The following is a 23,630-nucleotide window of genomic DNA, read 5'->3' as shown; positions in this document are numbered from 1 at the left end:
GCAGCTCCTTCTCCTTCTCTCTTGGCCTCTAAATTTCCTGCTCACCCACTCACAGCAAAACGCAAAAAGAAGTCACGGAAGAACGTAGTTGCTAGCCCAAGCCCCACTGACATCCCTGTGTATCATGGGTCTGTTGGTTAAGCTAGTCCACTGGATGAATCTTTCTAAACGTCTTTCTGGGGAAAGTTAACTGCAACCATTAATGATTTATTGCTGCCTCTTAGAGGTAAGTTGGATAGGCTGAAGGGTGAAATTAGAAACATAACTTCCTTTTGTCAGAAAGTAACTGTTAGAAATGGTGGTCTCTAGTTGGCAGAGGTAGGTACCTTTGTCCAAATAGGGACCCTTGCTTCTCGTCAGGATAAGGGGGATACACTTCTAAAATAACCCCTGCTCATCCCCGTGGTAGCTTGGCACGAGCAGACAGACTTATCTCAGAGGCAGTGTGTAAAGCATTTGTGAACACATACAGTGACACAGTAAAAACACTACAAATGGACATGACACCAGTTTGGAAAAATAAGTGATCTTTATCTAACCAAAACAAGACCAAACGAAAAAAATCCACAATACAGTATTAAAAATAAGGCTTTCAAATGGTAGAAGTAGTTCAGCTCAATGCAATTTGTAAATGCGACATTTCTCAAAAGTACCTTAGATGCGACACGCAAAGCATATATAATGGCTGCAGGGAAGGTGATGCGTCTGTTTCTTACACTCAGGGGAGGTAATGCGTCTGTTCCTTACTGCGGCGCAGGGGAGGTGATGCGCCAGTTCCTTTCTGTGTGGAGAGTTGATGTGTCTGTTTCTTACTGTGGACCCCAAGCGATGCAACAGTCTTTGGTGCCTCGATGCGATGCGTCGTTATGGTACGATGCGTGTCTTTGTGCAGCCACACAGCAGGCTTGCATTGGGATCGGTGTGGCGGCGGCGATTTCTAGTGCCGCGGCAGGTGCTGCAACTGTTTCTTCGGCGATGAGTCGGGAAACCAGTGCGGATGCGACAAGCTTCTTCAGTGTTGCGTTGATTTTCCAGCTCCCAGCGACAAACAGTCTCCAGAGGTCTTAAACAGCAGCAGACACCTATTTGCAGGTTGGAATTCCCAGAAAGGGAAATCAGGGGAGCTGGTGGTGAAGTCGTTGTGGCCCTGAGACTTCAGAACAGGAGGCAAGCTCAGTTTCAAGCCCTTGGAGATCTTCCTCAAGATGACAAAGCAAACAGCAAAGTCCTTTTCCTTGGCAGCAAGCAGCCACTGCAGGCCAACCCCAGGCAACAAACAGCACAGGGAAGTATTGCTGAGTCACATTTTACAGGCTGCTTCTGTGGGTGTCACAGTCAGTGCTACAAGCCCACCAGCAGCATTTGATTTAACGGCCCTGGGCACACATGGTGCACTGTACTAGGGTCTGACAAGTAAATCAAATAACGAATCACGAACTCACTAATCGATAACAACAATTTAAAAAAGGGAACACTTGCACTTTGGCACTGAACAGCAGTGGCAAAGTGCCCAAAGCATTTAGACCAGCAAAAAACACAGGAGGCAACAGAACAAATGGAAGGGAGACCCATGCCAATGGTGCCAAGTCTACCAGTAACTAATGTGAATATAACAAGTGCTAGTGTTGTTGACTCTTCTTTATCAAATTCTGGTCAGTTAATATTGTTAGTAACTTTGCCCTGGCACACCAGAAGGCTACGGTTCTAAGTGGGGCATGACCCTAGTGAGCAATGTGGCAGAGTGTGCATAAGGGACATGCCTAGGGCTCTCTGTGCAGAAACCTTCTATGGGCCATCCTCACCAGAGCCAACTACCACCTCTTGGTACACAATCTCATTTGTTAGTAATGAAACACACTGATTCCAACACAATTATGCCTCTTTATGACCTTGTTACAAATAATCTCCCTCCTGCTTGTAGCCCTTATGTGGCTGTCCTGGTTAATGTTCCGCCCTTGAAAATCGGGCATTAGTGAAACCTCTGAATCCTTGAAGAGCAAGATTATACATTGGGTTAGTTCTAACTGTACTTTCCCACTTGATAGAGCACATCAAATCGTGTTTACTAAGAGAGTGGGATGGATTAGGCCGCTAAAGAAAAACCTTAAAGGGAATTGTATAGTTATTAATTTTTAACACCCTAGCCTTGCTGGACATATCCTTGCAAGGGCAGTGTTGTCCTTCCTGCTTGTACAAAATATGGCCATATTCCCTCTGGACTTTTTTACCGCCATTTACAAAGTCCTGAACAAACATTCAATGCAGTATGGAATCTGTGGAGTGTGTGAAACCCAACCCTCCTTTTTTCCATCACCTAGTTGTGTCTAATAGATACCAGGTATTGAATTCTTTACAAGATGATGATCGACTCAGTTGTAGCAGGCACTGCAATAGGAGGTATAGAGAACATAATCTTGGGGGTATTCTGACGGCTTCTGATGATGACTTGTGCCCTGATGATCCTTTAAGTACTTCTGGGATGATAATGGTTCCTCATATGGGTAAATACAAGTCTACCAACAATAACCCTGATGGCATTCTTAGCTTAAGTTGCCTACACACCTCTACCCCCACTGTGGGTGACATTAACCACACTCTGTATCGGAGTTACAAATTTGCAACTTGGAATGTAGGTGGGCTAAGCTAGGAAATTCCAATTGGATCAATACCATATCTGGCTTTGATGCTATTTGTATCCAAGAAACCTGGTGCACAAGCCCGATATTTGTGGAGAGGTTCCCTCACATTTTCTGGGTGTGATAGCTTTTCAAGCTGGGCGAGCAAACGGGGGGCTTCAGACTCTCATTTTTAATAGGCTCTCTGCAATGATTAAGGGAATTTCTTCTGTGGTTGAGCATGAAGAGGGGACAAGACCTGGTATTGATAAACATTTATAAAATTGTATTGGTATCTGCCTCTGCAAATGTGTGGCATCCCTAGTACTGTATATTCACTGTTAAGTTAGGGTAGGAAATGCAAACCATTCCCTTAAGTAAACAATATTACTCCTACTGGGTCTAACATGAGTTGATCTAGTGGGCTGGCATTGATCCCAAAAGTATGTTAAAAAAAATAGTGTTAAGTAATTCTATAGAAATAAGTTACTGTTTACAGGAGGATGTCTCTTCCAATTTGATGACGAATAACTTTAATCACATTATTTGCTCTATTAACTCATATTTGACTCACTTTCCAAAAATTATACGGGAAAGCCATAGGGGATGGTTCGATCATGCTTGTAACCAGGCCTCTCAGTCACTGACACTGGCTATATGCAGCGCCCCCGGGATATCTTGGCTATTAAGTCCCTTCGTTAACAATATGGACAGCACGCGAGGGCTCAGACACGCACACATTGCGGTTGTGCTCAGATACTAACCTGCCCGCACACGGGCTAACAACAGCAAAATACTTTCAGGGTCCACACACGGGCACGTCTTCGAGATCGCAAAGCTACAGATATGCTGTTCACCTCAATTTGGAGATTATACTAACGGGATACAGCCCTGAGAAAGGTAAATGGTGATACACACCCTGACCAAACATGTATTTGCTGATGGAAGAAATTAAATAAAAGAAAGAAGAACATAATGAAAACGGAATGACTTACTTCTGTGTTTATTGATATTGCGTGTGCTGGGGGAACTTTATTTTTTATTTTCTATTGGGATGTAGGGTTGGCATCCTTTCTCTTACAGCATTGCACTTATATTATAAACTAGAATAACCTTCTGCACTGTGTTGATAAGCGACTAATCACCTAAATCCCACCAGAGTTTTCAAATACAGACGCCTGTCTATATTTTATATCAAATATAGATGCATGTCTAAAAATATATTTGTTGCAAGGAAGAAAACACGGCAGGTCGAAGCGTGGAATAAATTGACCTTAACTTTGGAAACTAAGGACAATAAAATATTTTGGGATATGGTCAATGCACCATTATTAAAAAATGATACAGTTCCAGAGTTCTATTCCTTTATCCCCTGTGATGCTTGGGTGGCAAATTTTTCTGAAACATTTTAACAGAGTAATAGGGATGGCAAAGTTGTGAAGTGAAGTGATGCATAACAGGTCAGCGCTTTTAATTCTTTTAATGCTTTTAATTCTGCCACTGACCTTTGGGGGCCCATCCTTATGAGAGTGTTTAATGCCGCTGCAGTAGATACGATTCCACCTTCCTGGGGTACCTCTATAATTGTACCCATTTACAAAAAGCAGACCTAAAAAATTACTGCCCTATTTCACTACTGGACTCCTCGGTGAAAGCAATGAGTTGAGTTTTACCAATGAGGCTGGAGGAATGGGTACAAGCTCACTCAATTCTATCTCCAGTGTAGTTTGGTTTTAGAAAGCAGTTGGGGACCATTGAACAATGAATTAACCCTGAGTTATTGATTGGAAAGTACTCTAGAGCCAAAACAGGTGCTCTTTATCTTTGCTTGCCGATCTAAGTTGCACCTTTGATCTGGTTGACCATAGCACCCTATGGTCATTATTGATTTCTTTTGATGCACCCAGGCCAATCATAGGGTTTCTTTCTTGAGAATGTATCTGGCAACGCTCATTTTGGGCCCCAGGGTTAATGCTCGCCTACCTTTAAAGTAGGGTGACACATTCAACAGGGCTGTGTCTGTGTCTCACTTTTTAATATTGGGGTGGATAACCTCTTGCAGTCTTTGCAAGCTGATGCTACCTGTGCTGCTGGGTGCTCCATACCGGTATTGTTATATGCCGAGGATGCTGTTTTGCTATCTAGGACCCCTGCTGGCTTGCAGAAACTGATACATGCTTTTGGGGAATTCATGGCCTCCAAGAAAATGGTGATTAACAAATCTAAAACTTTTACTATGGTTTGCAGGCACAAGCATAAACAATGCAGATCCTTTTTTTATTGATATTACCCCTATTGTTAAAGTAAACTCATTCTGCTATGTGGAAATTTTATTTATGGGCAACGGTTCATCGACACAACAGATTTTAAACACTAATGCCAAAATGAGCAGAGTTTCACAATGGATTTTAAGATTTTCATCTAAATTAGGAAGTCGGCCCATTAGAGAAATGGCTGATATTTACAAGGCTAGAGGGGTGACCACTGCCACATATGGGGCTGGACTTTGGTGTTACGCCTCTAGCACTGCTTTCCAAGTTGAGGAAAACAGCTTTTTAAAACAGTTAATTTGTCTTCCTGCTTCTGCTTCAACTGCGATTGTTCATCAGGAGGTCGGCTTGTAGCATTTAGAAGATATTCTTTTGGTAAGACCACTGTTATTATGGTTTTCTCTATAGGCAAAAGAGGAAGCTAGCTTTACTAGATCAATTATTTTATATTGCCTAACCCTGGATAATGTTCAATGCATCCCCTGGTTAGCTTATATTAATTCATCATTTAATATGCTGTTTAAATTGCCTAATTGATCAGATCCTGCACAGGTGTTATCATTAACTAAGATGTTTGTTAAATAAACATTTTTGAAGTACAGATCTGACCGGCGAATGGATGTTGACAGCACAATATCGTCAGTTGCCCTTTATATGTCATTTGACTTAGAGGAGGGTGGTAATAGTTATTTATCCTGTGTAACAAATATGCAGCATAGTTTTGTCTTAGTAATACTGAGATGTGGTATTGTGCATCATTAGTGGCCTTTCCAAATATGAAGTTTTGTCCCACAGATACAAACCCATGCCAAGGTGATGGTCTAAGCAAGAAAAGTACATTGCATTTTCTGCTGTTTTGTCATTTTTATCAGAATCTTGGGTGTTTTTATCTTAAACCTATTTGTGTTGCACAGAGCATTACATCTTATAAAGTTGTCATGAAATATTTGATGGCACTAAATGGGCCATCTGTGTCTTATAATATTGCCCTTTTTATTCTGAAAGCCATTAATGTTAGGAAAAGTGTTATGTATTAGCGGGTCCTCGATTTTAAATTATGTAATGATTATATGGAGAAAGGACTTTATGTGGTTACCATGATGTTTTTATTGTATTTATTACATGCTTTATGCACTTTTATGGCTGTTCTAACTAGCCACATAAAGCTTTATGAACTGAACCGAGAGTTTGACTTTGCAGGTAAGTAGATGGTCATGTGAATCAGAAAATCTCGAAATGAATTACAGAAGCGCGTGGGGAACGCACAGAGCAGACAAGGAAATGTAATTGACTAGAGACTAAATTTTCTCCTTATAGAATATCAGTATTCAACCATGTTTGCAATTTCTCCACCAACCAATAGAGCATGAGGGTCATTAAATAGGGCCATATATAATAGGGTATACACTCCATCATCTGTAAAAATTAAGTGCCTCATTTAGAGTTCAGCAGGCGGGTTACTCTATCACAAACTTCACGGATACCCAGTCCACCGTATTGCAAGGGCCATAGAATACAATGGACTGGTAATATGCCAGACGGTATATCTGTCCATTTGTGACTGAGTAACTGACCACTATACCCTAAATCAGGTCCTGAGTTTAATTTGGCATGCTGTTCTATTGATTGTTCATTGTTTATGTTCCGTTATGTTTTGTCTATTATAGTCTAGAACAACGTGGACGAACCCACTAATAAATCCTCATGCCAGGACGACTCAATTCTGAGTGCTGGAATACAGAAAAACCCAATGGGTTTAAAGAAGAACCCTGACCCACCAACCTAGTTGGCGGCATGCTTCATCATTGCGTTCCCAGCTTGGCTGCCGAATGCAACCCAGCTGTGCTTCAACGCCTGTGTTACAGTGGAGCGGGTTTTGATTTTTATTATATGTGAAGGGTGCTCAAAGTGGTGATATCAAAAATGTCTCTGGGATCCCTTGCTAAAAAAGTTTTATTCCTGTGGTCCTAGGACACACTAAAAATAGTGCGGGGATAATATGAAGGTAAACATTGGTCTTCGGTATCCCTTTATGTGTTGGTCGACATGTTTAAGCCTCTCCAAAAATTATTATGAGGCTTTCTTCAGGACCATGTAATGTGAACTGTGATGTGGCAAAAAGGCAGCCATGTGAATTGTTTGCAGCACACACTCTAAGGTATGCTGTGCATACTGTGTTGTAGCCGAACTGCGGACCCACTGGCTGGTTAAAATATTAGCTATGCAGATTGGGTAGCTCTAATAGATCCCGGAAGGGGGCAGACTCCTGTAGTCAAACATTCATCAAGGATGACTGCCCACCGATTCTACCTATTCCGGTCTTCTCTGGATCCTGTATGTATTAGAGTCTGTGCCATATGTGCAAGACTGTAGTCTTGTTCTGGCTGAGGCTGGCAGTAGTGCTGCTGAGTTAGATATGCTGCATTTGGCGAGGAGAATTCAGCACTAGAAAAGCTGCAGTTGTTCTATGGATCTTCATGGCTTTGGAAATAAAGTATTTCTGTACATACTCATCAGCTCACCATGTTTGGCTTCTCTAAACGTATGTCTAGATGGTGTGATTAAAATAGCAGAGTTTAGTAAGTATAGCCATATGATCATTTAGTGCCCTTATTTTATATGCAAGTTTTATTACATGCCACAGTGGGCCATAAAGTTGACCGTAGGGCTGGCTGAATACAATTACTGCAAAACATTTGACCTGCCTGTCTGAGCACTACATGGAATAGAGTTATCCATTCTCCTGTTAATCAATTTTCCAATCAGTAGAAGGTCTTCTAGAGTTACACCATCTCCTGATTTGGACCCCTGTGTCACCTCGCTTTTAGATGGTGAGGTTTGGCAAGATTCTCCAACAGGAACCCAGGAGTTCTGCAGGCGCCCATTGCGAAAAATACTTAGGATATAAAAAGTAAAAAGCTGATCTTACCTTGGCCCAAGTTGTTTCAACCTGGCTCTGCCAGCTCTGTAATTCCAATTCAGCATTACAAGATGGCAGAACCAGGAGGTGGGAGCACATCTGCCTGGACATGTATCCATGCAAATGTCCATCCCTCTGCCGCCTGGGGTGGAGTACAGTGTGCTACAGAAGCAGGTTTCCAATATGAATGAGCCACATTGCTCACCTCTGCCATGCCTTGTGTAATGAGTATGGTAGTATTGGTTACCATCTGCTGGTAGCATACAGTACTTAGTATGAAAAGGGCACTTATGTTTTTATACTACTAGTGTCCTAAATACAGAAGTGACACAGAGGGAGGTCCTAGTGTTCATTAACTAAAGCTGTTTCTACCTTCAAGCAAGCAGGGTTCTACTAAAACGTTTAACATAGGTGAAGCATGTGCTGAAACAAATAACACCCAGTTATATAAGATAACTATTGTATGAAGTGTTTGTGTGTGCTAAAAACATTCTATTAAACACATTTCACCAAGTATTTACATTCCATATGTGTGCAACCATTGAAAAACATATCTGGTAGGTGAACCTGGAGAAATATCACTTGTAAAAGACATTTATAATGCATTTGTGAAAGCATGTCAGACACACTGTGTAAAGAATTATAACATACTTTTGAATTCCAGCCATTGTGCAAAGCCTCCGGATTTGGGCAAAATAAGAGACTGATATTCCAGAGAAGAGCAATAGTAAAACACTGAATTAACACAATACCAACCAGTTCAGTACATAGTTATGGGTGTTCAAAAAGAAAATATAAGTTTTCACTAAATTAGCCTGTACCAGGGTGTTTTCTATATTTTGCATTTAGATGAGAGAAAACAGGTAGTCATACAAAAGTGTTGGATTTTGGAATTTGGAAAACCTAGGAAAAGCAATTGCCATGGTCCAACCAATACCCAAGATGGTGATAACAGCAATGTACTCAGGAAATGATAGCGAGGGTAGTAAGGATCCACAGTGTCAAGAGCAGACAATGGCTTCCATTGGATAAATACTTATAAAGAATGTCCTCCACAACAAATAGTAACTTGGCCAGAAGGGCTGTCATCGACATGACAAAAAATCTTAACTTCATTCTGGTCTATGACATCTTGATTGTTAGTTGAGGGCAATCATACTAACATGTTTTTCCCTACAGACTACATGACTTAGGTATGAGAAATGTATAATAGAAAGATTTGAAGGACAGATAGTAAATGTGTGACCAAGTGACTGCAGGCATTTTATATAATTCCTGTCATGATCTGATCCAGAGTCATGAGTCATGAAGTAGTATGTGTCAGTTAAGTGACTTCTTCTGTCCGGCCGCTGATGACAAATTATCTAATATCTTAATGGAGGGGAGAAACAGTAGGAAGGTGAGCGAGAGTTGGATGGAAAGAAAGTGCTTGGAAAAACTCCTTATTTACAGAAACAACTTATATAGTTAAAGCGAGTGTCATCTCTGACCACTTCTGACATGCCTATTCATCATTTCTTTCTTCCTGTTCGACTGATTCCAGACAGGCTTTTATATGAGGTAGAGAACTGTTCTGTGCTTTAGGCTATAGGATTTTACCAATTTGACTACTTTTAAACTTCCTCCTCATTTTTTACTCTTATCTGAAAAGCTGCTTTTGCTACTTTCTAAGAAAATACCACAATTCTTGTCCCAGAATTTGTGGTACTATGAGTGTCTTTGTGAACTAACTAGAAGGGCCAAACATCCTGGATGATTAGCACAAGAGATGACAAAGTTACCACTACATTCAAACTTGCAGACGTTAGGTTGGAAGCTCTTGATCTGAAACATAGTAAAAGAGAATCCCAATTTGAATACAAATACTAAAGAAAGCAAGGGATGTGTAGTTAGGAGAGTGAGCGAGCATATTAGGAAAAGGAGAGCAAAACAGAAGACCAAGATTTGAAAGTATTATAAGTTTGCATTTCAGGGGAACCTCCCAAAGACTTTCTGACCTACAGAGACAGATCAGGTCCTCCTAAAGCGCAGTATGAATGGGGGTGAGTTATCATGATGTCTAACTGTGACACCAGCTAGTCAGTATCTCTACTACAATTTTATCCAGCTATCCAGCTCTATTTGACTGCTTTTCTTGGCCTCTGGAGATGAAAGCTAGAATGATGTGGCTGACTTGATGGACTGAAAATGCTCAGGGATTACAGGGTTTGCAGAATATATCCCTAATGTGGTGGTGATCATTTCATATATAAGATAGATGAAGTTCTAAACCAGGAAATATTCCTGTTTTAATATTGCCCAGCTCAACAGGAAAATCTATTTAATCAATATTATGAAAACTACTGGAGTCTAACAATATTAAATACACCATTTCCACTGTAGTTTATGCAACAGCAGGGACAGTGTAGGACTTTGGAGGAGTTACATTTACTGTTTCTACCCCAGTCACCACAATAATAGGGAAAGTGTTGGACTTCGATGAGTTATATTTATTGTTCCTACTCTTGTCAGTGCAACAATAGGGTAAATGTTGGACTTCAGAGGGGTGAAATGTACTGTTCCAAGTCTAGCCTAAGCAACAGTAGGGTAAGTGTTTGACTTCATAGAGGTGAAGTGTATTATTCCAACTGCAGTCTAAACAACAGTAGGGAAAATGTTGGGCTTTCAAGGGGTAAAATATACTATTTCCACTTCAGTCTGTGCAACAGTAGAGAAAGCCCTGGATTTCAGAGGAGTGAAATTTACCATTCCCACTCCAGTAAGCGCAAAAGTAGGGAACGTGTTAGACTTTGGAGCGGGGGGAATGTACTATTCCCTCTCCAAACAGTGCAACAGTTGGGTAAGTGTTGAACTACAAAGAGGTTAATTTTACTATTCATACTATAGCAAGAGTAGGGAAATACTTCCCTTCAAACACATTAGATATATGAGTAATCCTTTTAAGGTGGAAAAAAGATAACATTCTTAATAAAAAAAAAAAAAAGTTCCAAGCTGTGCAGTGTACCAAGAGTGGAACTTTTTTTTATTTATTAAGAATGTTATCTTTTTTCCACCTTAAAAGGATTACTCATATATCTAATGTGTTTGAAGGGAAGTATTTCCCTACTCTTGCTTAGACTATAGTATGAATAGTAAAATTAACCTCTTTGTAGTTCAACACTTACCCAACTGTTGCACTGTTTGGAGAGGGAATAGTAAATTCCCCCCGCTCCAAAGTCTAGCGCCTACGGATGGCATACACTGACACTTGATCGGGGAAAGGGGCTTACGAGATTCGTGCAACGCAGTGACACTTGTAAAGAAACGCCGGCCTGGTTGCTCACGACCCGCAGCGGACTCGAACACTACTCCTCGGCGTTCTCGAGACTGTACTCCTGGGACTTATGGCCACAGATGGAGCTGGGGTATGTTGGGATAGGTCAGGACCGTATGCGGGGTGTGCCAATGGATATGAGCTGCAAGCTTTGCTTCATGGATACCCCTGCGAGGGCATGTTGTCGGATTGTGCCTTGAGTCTGATTTTTTCTTTGACAAAAAATGCAATAAAAATTATTTTGACAATTTTTTTTTTTTAAATGATACAATGTTTTAAAAAACTAAAACTAATTTATTCATTTACATAATTACTATTCACAAAAAGTAGTCAGCAATTATTACATATTGGTATTAGATTATTAGTTAACTAACTCCCACCCTTTACCCCTACAAACCTTACAGCCCCCACCTAAAATATAACAAAAAAAATAACTATTCGATAACTTACATGTTTCAGATAAAGTAAATAATTAAAAGTTAATAATGGTTTAAGATTTCATAATTAACCACCCACTCTAGAAACCCCTACAAACCTAGCATCCCACAACAAAAATACAATGAAATTAAGTAACTAGTCCACAAATAATCCATCCACAAATATTAATTAATATTTAATTGCTTACATAATCACATTCTATACCCCTATACTAAACAACTAAACTATAGGTAAAATTAAATAGTATTCCATATTTTCCTTAATTAAAAATCAATGAAATAATGAATTGATAATGAATTATTACCTAACTAACTTCCCACCATATACCTCTACAAATCTAACAGGCCACAAATCACGTATAATTAACATAAATAAGTTCTACATAGATTACATACTAAACATTAATCATATAATGAAATTAAATATATTAAATAATTAGTAATTATTTATTACCTCATTTACTTACCACCCTATACCCATACAAACCTACCAACCCACTATGACAAGAACTATTAAAAAAAATTAAAAATCTAAATCACTAAAACTATGTTTTAAAAACAATGAATAGCATTCATATAGACAATAGTGTCACATGCAATTAATATATCCATTGAAACAGATTAAAATAATTAAAAAACGATATTTTTAACCATTATATTTGTGAAAACAATGTTAGAAACATCAATAATATTTACAATATTACCTAAAAAAAATATTCTTGTCAACAATAGTCATGTGTTACAATATCTGTGTGGCACGATATTTAATTTCCAATATTTCTTATTCACAATATTTTTAAATCACTATTTTGTCCGAACACCCAGTAGTCATCATCGTCAGGTTAGGTAAGGCCAGCAACATGAGATTGGTTCTTGTCTTGTTAGTAGATCATTAGAAAAACTTCACAGTATATAATTACCCAACTAAATTTTACTTATGAAATCTACCACTGTGGTGGGGGACGATTAATTTCTGTCACTTTCTTCTCTCTTTGTGAGTAAAGTACCTTGGGGCCCGATTTAGGGGCCCATTACAATGGTGGGCAGACACCGTAACAGTAAACAGGACCAACCGCCAGAGTGTGGCGGTCCCGCTATGCCATCTAGGATGTGCCCACCACCCTGGCGGTCGCATCCTGCATAATATGCATTGTGGCAGGCGGTGCTGTCAGCAGCACACGCCGCAAAGCAGAAAATGCATGTGTCCATTGGCACACACAACGTGACAGGCACCGCGCGGAGCCTGCTACCTTGTGTATGCCAATGAAGCGGGGTACGTATGGTACCCCCCCAAGTGCACCCCCGAACCCACCAACACCCTGGGGGCCTCCAAAAGGCCCCCAATATCAAAGACCGCCTGCCTTTCCATGGCAGCATCGCCGCCATAGAAAGGACTTTTTCCATAAAAGCATCATCATATGGATGGCGGTGCCTGCAAGTCACCGCCGCCATATTATCTGCATTTTCCGCTCGGCCGGCAATCTGACCGGTAGAAAAGCAGCAGACGGTCTTCCCATCTGCCGCTTTGCCCCTCGCCATACTAATATGGCAGGGGGAGTCACAGTGACATTTGGCGGGCGGATCGCCACTGCCGGGCCGGCGGTGGGCACCCCCTGCCCGGCGGTAGTGATCTGCCCATGATCGTAATAGGCCCCTTAGAGTTTGGCAGAGATAACTTCACCGCCAACTGAAGGTCCACCCACCTCATTTAGAGTCGGGCAGACCTTCAGTTTGTCGATGACAGAGACTAATCCATCTACACCACTGAAATACACCTCCGCCCATGCTATTTAGATTGATTAAACAAATGGCCGGTTTTCACTGCCAGTCACTGCTGGGTGAGGGGGTTATTGTTTTATTATTTTTCAAAAACATAATCCATCAGAGTACCCTCACCAAGGCGATAGTAAAGTGCTCGGCCATCCTGAAGGTACATACTCCATCCGCCGAACTCTAAATAAGGTCCTAAGCTTGTTAATGTGCCTGCTCCACATAGCTGTTTGTAACTTGCAGGTCATATGTTCCATTTCAAGCTTGTATGTCACATGGTTAATTTATCTGTTGTAGAGATCAATAAGTAATTTGAAGATCACATTTATACTTTGGTAGGAAGGACACAGTGTATATATATATATGTATATCAGTCAATGAAGTTAGGTCCCATTCCTGCAAGTAATCCATCTGCTTAGTGCTGCTTAGTGAGAAGCCCAGGATATTTTTTCTCAACTGTAATTCATTTGAAATCCAATGGAGACTGAGCCCAGGTCTATTTTCTGTTCTGTCCCTGGTTCTAATGTGTTGAATTGTACGGTCATCCATGTAGTAAATTGCCTCTTTTTCTTTATTAAAGAAATTGGAGATACTCCGTTTTTTTTCTCAAACTGATTCAGCCAGAACATGCTCCAAAACAAATGTGTTAAATACTAAAATGTATCTCGGCCCAAGATGTATACAAAGACTTTGCCACCAGAAGCATAGTGCTGACATCAAACTGTCTGTTATTCAATAGAAGCACTCTCTCCTTTCCCTAAAAACTAATAATATGACATCCTTTGCCCTAAAACTAAGGAATGGCTTAAGAACACGATATACATAGATTTGTCATTTGAATTGTTGATGGATTGCCATCTTGCTTTCAGTATTGATCAGAATGCCTCTCTCACTCCTGCTTCAAGTTCAGTATAACCACATTTTTTATTGAGAGCACTACCACCAGTTAATCTTCTGCAGTAGAATCACAGATTAACATTTCACTATTGGATCTAAGCTTCCTATTTCTCTTGTGGGTGATTGTATCGCCCCACTAGATCACTTAGATCCGAACACTCGCACCAATTAACGGTGATGCGGACTAGGACTGTCACTTGGGGAGACAGATGTTTCACGAACACCGCAGCCAGACTATGGAATACTCTTCCGCTGGCGATCAGATCTACACCATCACTGTTTCAATTTAGAAAGCTGTTGAAGACTTGGCTGTTTGACCAATGATGTCCTTCTTTATTTTTATTACTTTTGGATCCCGATAATGTTTCCACTGAGACTATAAGTTGAGTCACAACGCCAAGACACCCACAAGTATAGGTTGCGCTTTACAAATTTTAAAAATAAATACATAAATAAATACTTGAGTTCTTCATTGCCCAATACAAACAAAAGAGTGAATCAAACAAGACACCTAAAATATGTTAGGTAGACAATCCATTGCATCTGCAAAAAAGGCTTACATATATTCATATTAACGTTTTATTGTGCTTAAAAATTGTACAATGTATAAACTCAAATTACCTGTGCTTTATAGAGTTTCCCAAATCTCTCCGCGGAATCTGTGGGGACCATCGAGGCACTGATAGTGTGTCTAGAAGATAAATCAAAAGACAGATCAGATATTCTAAATCAACACAGACATAGAAGTAAAAATCATGGTAATGTAGAAAAATAGGTGCTAATGCAAAAGTACAAATAAAGCATCCTGTGATGACAGTGCAAGGAAAGCCATACATCTCTGCATTGTAGAAGAAATGGGGCCGATTACGATGGTAGAAGGACTGTCACCGCCAGCCATGTGATGGCATTCCTTCCGCCATCGGACCGCAATTTTCCCCCCACCGCATTACGATGGCGGGGGATCCAGACAGTAACGGTGGTGGATGCAAAGACCATCTGCCATGGAACCGCCACCGGCAATTGCACCGATTGCTTGGTGGAGGGGTCTGCATCCATAAAATGGTGGCGGTGCCTAGCAGGCACCGTCCGACAAATTAGGATGCTGTATTCAGCCAGCCTTTCCGTGGCTGCGAAACCCCCATTGATAGGCTGATGGAGATTGGCTTTGGGGGCCCGTTGCGGGCCCCCCTTGTGTTGGGGGAAGATGTGGGTGTACTGAGTGCGTACCCATGGTGCTCTCCTACGTTTCACTGCACCTAGTGGCTGGCACTGTGTCGTGCCTGCTACGTAGTGCAGTAAAATGCACAACATGCATTTTGAACATTCCGCCATAATGTTAAAGTACCAAATGCGACCGCCATGGTGGCGGTTGCATCTTAATTGGGATTGCGGGAACACCGCATGTATTGCGGATGGTCCCGGTTACCACCACGATGGCGGACAGACTCCAGTCCATCCGCCATCGTAATCGGCCCCAATGTTTGCCACTGTAGAAACAGTACTGTAGCATCCTATGCCACAAAGCAAGATCGTGGGTTGCCAATCAATCTATAGCACTGCAGTGGAGAAGTTCCTTCTAACAGTTCAAAATGGAAAACTTCACATCTTTCCCAAACTATTAACTGTGGATTGCTTTAAGGATCATCCATGTGTCCTTTTATGAATAATGTGTATGTGTCACAAGTTGTCTGGGCTACTCAAGATATACATGTAAGTTATTTAACACCAACCTAGTGTCGGCTTCAGGGAATCATGTTACAAAGTAACTAGATACACCAATAAGTAGTCGTGCCTAATTATTTAACCTGCGTTGGCCAGCTTTCCACAGTAGGAAAACAGAGGTTTAGGGCATTGGAGTGATAAAAAAGAGGAGGTTATTGATTAATTTACAAGGTCAAATAAAAGTCCTACGGAAGCAGAGACCCCCCTGTTATGCGACTAAGAAGGATTTTTTAAGCTGTGGCCATGATTTACCCGGGATATCCACAATTCAGGCAGCCCTTATCTATTATTAGCCATATTTGACCCTACGCTTTGGACTTCACTGCGGTCCCCATTCAACACGTCCTACTTCCGTGAAACGTTGTGAAACCTTGGTATAGCGGGTAGAAACCTGCTCGCTGCTCATTTACATCTCTTTTCTAACTTTGTGGCCTGCCTATTCACTTTTTATAGTATTCCTGACCTAATGATGTTATCCTGAAAACTTGACCCAGCATGAGGTCTTACATCTGCATTGCCGTACCAACTGAATTATGTGTATATGCAAGAATACATTGTCATAAGGAGCCCCTCACCCCATTATGTAAATATATGTTCATGACCTATGGATGGTATCCGACCACCCTGTGAAATGTACCTTCTGAGCCCTGACAAAGGAATTGTTGGCTAAAGTTCCACTCTGAAACGTGCGTCGGCACGGTTTGTTGTTTTGATATGAATTATGAAATGCATGTTTTGTTACACTTTTGTTTATAGTTTGTTGGGTGTATGGTTGTCTTTCACAATTGAGCCTCGTATGGTATGTCAGGTGTCTGTGTGGTATGGGGTGCCATATTGTTTTTGCATACCCTGTGTAATGTTATTGTGGGGCTGTTCTACTTGAATCTGTGTATAGTGAAGAATTTATATATAAAATTATTTTTTTTTAAAGTGCTTCTTTGATAAAATAAAACAAGGAAAAAAAAATTGGCTGTGGGACAATTATGTTGTTTCCAATTTAAGATGTACCACCAATGTATTAATTAATTCATAGGGAGAGGTTTGTCGTTATTGTTCCTATATTTTCCATGCCCTCCTCTTCCTATATTCAGAAACTTAGGGACCCTCTATTGTATTCTAGCAAATCAAAGTCCTTAACATAGAAGTTTTATTTTATTGTGTGTGTTTTTTTATTTTCAAGTGTCCAAAGTGACACTCTAGTTCGATACAAAAGCATGAGATTTCATGAATTTATGGTGTCATCAATAGATTGTTCCTTGTAAATGTCACTCAAGTAGGTGCCCCAGTTATGTATGCTGTAATCAAGATTAAGAGAATGCAAAATACATTAGGCCTCATTGTCTTTTGACATTAAACAAGGCCTGGGTGAAATTTAATTTAAGGCAGCGTAATCTCAAAAACTTTCCGGCATTTTACATTACAACTATTAACAGCAAATGCCTGAGATAACACCTATACATCATGCACAATTTAGCTTTATTTTTTTAGCAAATAATGTTTCCTTGCATCAAAAATACAGAGGAAAGTTCCAAAGCCATCACTGTGCATAAAAACACATAGGGCCTCATTACGATGTGTGTCAGTGAGCCTCTGACCGTTCGTCTGAGGCTCACTGAACGATATTGTAGGTTTAAAGTACTACCGCCTATTTACAATGCAGGCGGTTGCAGTATAGACCAGCCGGTTGGACCGACTCACTTCCGATGGGTTCAAGGAGCCTGTTGGCCAGTCGGAGGTCACACATAATGCTCTATGGATGGCATTTCCGCAGTGGGGATTCTGATGTTGGTTTCTGACAGTCTTTTCATGTTGGGCTTTCCGACATGAAAAGCCTGTTGGAAAGTGACTTTGGGGCCCCTAGCAGGGTTCCCATGCCTCAGCAGCCTCCTGTTGGAGTCCTGGGGGCACCTATGATGCCCCCTGTTAATCCCTGTAGCGTGTGGCAAGCACCATGATGTTCCTGCCACGTGGTGCAGGGATTTTTTAAAACTCCCATTTTTGTATGAGACTTGTGCTGTCGGCAGTTTGCAACGGCAGCACAAGCTCCAATAGAGAAATGGGAGTTTGCGACCGCAGCATGTGCGGTCACACCGCAGATCGTCGGTCGGTCAGTCCAGTGACTGTGGCTATGTCGGTCGGAGGCTACTGCGACCAAAATTGTAATAATGTTTTGGGTATTCAGCATAACTTTTGCTAAGGCAAATATTCACAGAGACCAAATTGCTGGTTGCCAAAGAAGTGTGATACCTGAATATGTATTCTAAAATAATGTAAATGTTGGATACTTGTAAAGCGCACTGTTACTCTACCCGAGTGTCCTGGCGCTGTAGACCGCTGGGGAACCCGTCCTGGTTTTCCCTGTGAGATGGTCCCTTTCTGGGTATCTGCAGGGTGAAACCAGGCATCCCCGGCATCTGTGGGGGGCCGTTGTAGAGATGAGGCAAGCTTAATGCCCAGAGTTACTGAGTGTGTTCCCTGGTTAGAGTAGGCACTGAGGCGAGAATTATCGAGTCTGTTGACCTTGGTCCAAGACCCTGCCGCGTCGGGAATTGAACCCTGGTCTCGGGCCGTTCTCTGCTTACAGGTCTGCCGCCTCTAACCAGTGAGCAACACCTCTCCACAAATATGTTTCGTTTTTTTAGTTGGGTTTGGGATTAATTTGGGATTGGATGGGTAGTGCTTTACTAAAAAGTATTTTTTATATATTCATTTTTATTTCCATTACTGGGTGTTCAGGCACAATATGATCAATCTCTAGAGCGAATAGAGCAGTGCCACATTGGACTGAATCATGATTAGTTTTCTCCTAGATGTTATACCGGATCACTTTACACCAACTCATCAGTATTTCAGTCTGTTTTATATATCTAGAATGGTAAAAAGGAGATAAATTGTTATTTGGGTAGTTTTACCTTGTTGTATAACTATTAGGAATTAATGTTTTGGTATTGAAAAAGAAAAAAGACAGACTTGACAGCAGACTGAAGTTTTTCCTTTTATGTTCATGCACATGTAACTCTTTTATATTTGGGAAGTAGGGCACTTTGTTCATCTCTAACAAAGGTGAACTGTTGAAACGTAGCAAGCCGCGCCTGAATAAGTTATGCCTGTTAGAACATCATCCTGGTGTGCCAAAGTTACCTGTATTAGGTAGCGAGAGCACCAGTATCATTGGTGGACATAGCCATCCTTGCAGAATAGTGGTGCACACAAATTAACGCAGCTCCCACCTCTCAGAAGGCATGAAGAGGCTGTGTTGAGCTCCAAAATGGACCTGACAGATTTGAGTGCCATGAGGATGTCTCCCACTTGGTATAAACAGTGAGTATCTATCTGGAGCACATCTGAAAGAAAAGAAACGAGGTGGCGGCAATATATTTGTGTAAAGAACAGTGGTTGTTGGAGGGAATGAAACAAGAGGACTTACAGGTACCGGTAGTATGAATGTGAACCTTCAACAAAACTTGTTTGAGCACGAGAAACTGAGCAAAAAGAAGGGAACGGATTGTGGGAAGTGGCTTTCTTGGGAAATTACATTCAAGTGGGTAGAGTACCCAGAGGACTGAGAGTTCTTATAGTGCCAACATATGAGGACCCAATCCAGAACTATTTTAAGAATAGGCTTTAATGACAGTGGCAACCAGTAAGGGGATGATGGAGTAACAGCTGAAATATGCCGTATGGAAATGAAAACTAAAAGGCACTCCCCGGAGCAGCTTAAAAAAGAGCTTGATGGGTATAAGGACCAAGAAATGATCAAAACTTTTCTTGCAAAGATAGAAGTGAGATTGACGAAATATGAGGAAGAGACCAAAGAAAAAAAGAAAGGAAGCTTTTGAGAGCCAGGAAAGATTATGCAGAGGGTTGCATATTAAACTTTGAAAGGAAATATAATCACATATAGAATGAAATGCCGACATGATTTACACTAAGATATCAGAAGCTGTTTACTTCAGAGTCTGACTGTGATATTTGTTCGAATGTGGATGAATACCCCTCGAGCCATGTGGCATGTGCATCTAATCCCGGTGTTTTTTAGGTGAATGTCTGCTCCTCTAACCGACAAGATACTCAGAGAGGGCAAAAGAAAAAGAAGGAAACAAAGGCAATGAGAAAACAGGAGGGTAGGACGAATGAACCAAGTGGGCGAATCAGGGGGCTCATTGGAAAACAGGCAGGCCACCAACGAAGAAGAAATCATAATGGGTGAGAACCTGACAGTTAGTAAGTTGTTGAATGATGAACTAACTGACTGTGAAAAAACAGTTCTGGAGTTAGGGTTATCAATTTGCCCAGACTCCCAATTTCATTATGCAAACACTTGGGTGGGTCTTGTCTTACTTGTTGTGAAACTGAAAATACTTAAGGAACATCTCCTACAAGGTCCTACTACCATAGGAATTTAGACTCTTAGGGGCCGATTAGGATGGCGGTTTTTCCGCATCCTCCGGGCCGGCGGAAGTGTCCGCCGGCCTGGAGGATGCGGAAAAACCGCGGCGGAGACTCCAAAGACCCACCGCCAAATTAGGATGGCTGGTGGGTCTGATAATCTGTCCGCCGCTTTTCCGCCGCGGTCGGAAGGCGACCGCGGCGGAAAAGCACTAACATGTCTGGCGGTGTCTATCAGACACCGCCAGGCATATTAGGATGTCTGAAAATATATGCTTTTCCGCGGCGGCTTTACCGCCGTGGAAAAGCATACGGACCTTCACTTCGGGGGCCCGTTGCGGGCCCCCTGGGTGAAGGTGGGGTGGGGGGTGCACATGGGGGGTACCTATGGTACCCCCCTGCATTTGCGTGCACAATGCAGCAGGCACCGCGCGGTGCCTGCCGCTTTGTGCACGCAAATGCTGTGCATGGATTTTTTACATTGCGGCGGGTGCAGCTTGAAGCTGCACCCGCCGCAATGTTAGAGATAGAGGATGTGACCGCCACCCTGGCGGTCACATCCTAATTTGATCGGAGGGAACGCCGCAGCCCATGCGGACGTTCCCTCCTCCTCAGGGGTCGCGGACGGACTCAAGTCCGTCCGCGATCCTAATCGACCCCTATATGTGGGAAAAGTGAATCTCTATATATAAGTGGTGTTGACAATTTGATAAACTTCTAGGAGAGAGGAGACGAGGACCTGGACATTTTTTAGAGAGATTTGTTAAAGGAACTAGATATAACATATAACAAACCTAGTGGTAGCCATTTCAGAGCGAAATAAAAATGTAATCCTTGCAAGGCACTTAACATTATAGACACCTTTCATGACATTATGATACAAGAGCTATCAAAGATATGTTGTGAGAAAATAAATTGTGTCTGCACAAATCTGACTCAAGATCAAAGGAACACAGTCATTTCTTTAGAGCGGGATACTTCATTTATTATTAAATCATTGGACAAAGGGGGTAATGTGGTTTTGTGAGATGCAATAAAATATCACGATGAAGCTTTGAGACAACTAGATTCATCAGGTTGCTATGAATGTATTCCACCTGAGATATACAGGCACACATTGATTAAATACCATTAGTTTGTGAAGGATTGGAGGGACAGCAGCTTATTGAGCCTAGATGAATTTCAGTTATTGAGAACAGATAAACCTGTAGTTCCCTGTTCCTACCTCTTGCCCAATGTACATTAGGACCCCATCAACCCGCCAGGCAGGCCTATGGTATCATTCATTGGGAGTGTTAGACCTGGCATCCTTGGCGTGGTTTGCCCTGTCTTTTTGCTTCTGCCTCCTGTATTTTTGACTGTATGCTGGACTTCGTTGTTGGTGGTATTTGAACTCTGGGCACTTTACCACTGCTGATCAGTCCTAAAGTGCAATTGCTCCCCATGTAAATTGTGATTATGACTGGTTATCCTTGATTGGCACATTTAATTCCCTAGTAATGTACACACCCAAGAAAAGGCCATAGTATCAATCCAAAGGTAACAGCAACATGTGATACGAAGAACGTTATCTACCTACTGAAATGTCCCTGCGGCTACAGATACGTGGGGAAAACAGCCAGAAAAATTAAAACAAGAATTAATGAGCATAAATCCAACATCAGAAACAAGACAGAAAAATCCAATGTAGCATGTCATTTTATGGAAAAGGCACAAACTGTCAGCCAACTCCGGTTTGTAATTTTGGAAGTCATCCCGTATATAGAAGGGATGGACAATAACCAACAATTACTAAAAAGAGAGAACGCTTGGATTTATTCATTGGAGACCCTCAAGCCACATGGAATGAATGACAGAGATGAATTCAGTTGCTATTTATATACCTTTATGGTATTAAGTTTATCCCCCTATTAGAATGGTCTTTCATTTAACTTTCCTGTTTATTTTTAAACGTGGATGTATATGGTGAAATTAAGAATGAGATTTAAGAGAAAGTGAAGGTGGCTATCCACCATATTGAGTATGGTATTATCAACATGACATTTGTTTTTTTACATTTGTTTTTTCAGATTGTTATATTATTTTTTGTAAAATCAGGGAAAATTTCGGCCCTGAATTCAAAATCGAATCGATATTGGTTAAAACGCTGGAGTTTAGGATTCACTTCCTTGTTTACTGCAGCACTTGTAAAACATACTTCCAAGATGGCACCTCCTTTAGTCCAACTTTTATATTTATGTCTCCTAACCTGCTAACATCACTTCCGGCACTAGTAGACTTATCTGGTCCGCTTTTAAACAAGCGAGTACCGGGAAGAATCACAGGCGCGATAGAGAGGACGCACGATTGAAATACTGGTTACATCGTTAATGTAAGTAAGTTGATTTAGATTACAGGTGGAAACTCATAAAGTTTATGATTTTAGTTTTGCATCTCACTTCGATATTTATTTTTCGTCTGCATCACCATTAGTATAACAACGCATATGAGAGCCCTTAGCACGCTATAAGCGTACATGACTCACCGAGCGAAGACTAACAAGCAACACAACGGGTTCTTGGTTGAACTTCACATGTTTTAGTACGATATTACCATACACTCATTGAATATACAGAGCGATTTCACCATCACTAATAACACCATGATGAATGTATAAGTATGGAGCACTCAGATAAGATTAATTATTAGACTGTTTATGCAGATTACCTCGTGTATAAACGGCCGCATTTTGGTTTTAGAACTATTCCCTGATGAAGGCTTCATGTGCAAGCCGAAATGCATTGGAGTAACAAAGAATATGGGAATAAGTGAATAAAAGATGGAATACTGAAATAAAAACACACACTGCAAACTTCAAAAGAGTTGTTTAATGAATAAAAATCAGCACAAACTATAAAGCATCAACAAACCTATTTAAAGGAACTAAGGCAGTGACCAGAGGACGTCACCCCAAGTTTAGGGGGACGCAGCTACCTAAATAAAAGGTAGGACATGTACTGGTGTGTTGTACGTTCCATGGGGACCGGATACGGGATAGGTCCTGTCCCCTGAGGAGCACTAATTGCAGCTCCTTCTCTCACCAGTGAGCAAGCTTCCCGGATGTCATGAGGGGGCCATTAACTCCACCTTCTAGGTGTATCCAGAAGGTACCTTGTATATCTGTTTATGTTACACTACATTACAAGTCAAAATTTTAGGGTACGGCACTTCACAAACACACACCTATACTTGAGTAGACGAGGATCCCTTGTTCCTGACAAAATGCCAAGATACCTTGGACTATAAAAGGAATTAAAC

General features: G+C 41.3%; 1 protein-coding gene across 2 annotated transcripts in view; it reads right to left on the bottom strand.

Moving 5' to 3' along the window:
* Positions 1-23,630, bottom strand: part of KSR2 (kinase suppressor of ras 2) — a 1,667,828-nt gene that overhangs the window by 778,180 nt on the left and 866,018 nt on the right. For both annotated transcript variants that reach the window (XM_078667119.1, XM_078667120.1), the window contains one exon: positions 14,844-14,913. In XM_078667119.1, the coding sequence (XP_078523245.1) occupies positions 14,844-14,913 (70 nt within the window). The remainder of the gene's footprint in view (positions 1-14,843; positions 14,914-23,630) is intronic.

Source organism: Lissotriton helveticus, chromosome 11 (genome assembly GCF_964261635.1).
Source record: "Lissotriton helveticus chromosome 11, aLisHel1.1, whole genome shotgun sequence".
NCBI classification, from domain to species: domain Eukaryota; kingdom Metazoa; phylum Chordata; class Amphibia; order Caudata; family Salamandridae; genus Lissotriton; species Lissotriton helveticus.
Note: the sequence above shows the minus strand (reverse complement) of the source record. Positions and strands in the feature narration are given on the sequence as shown.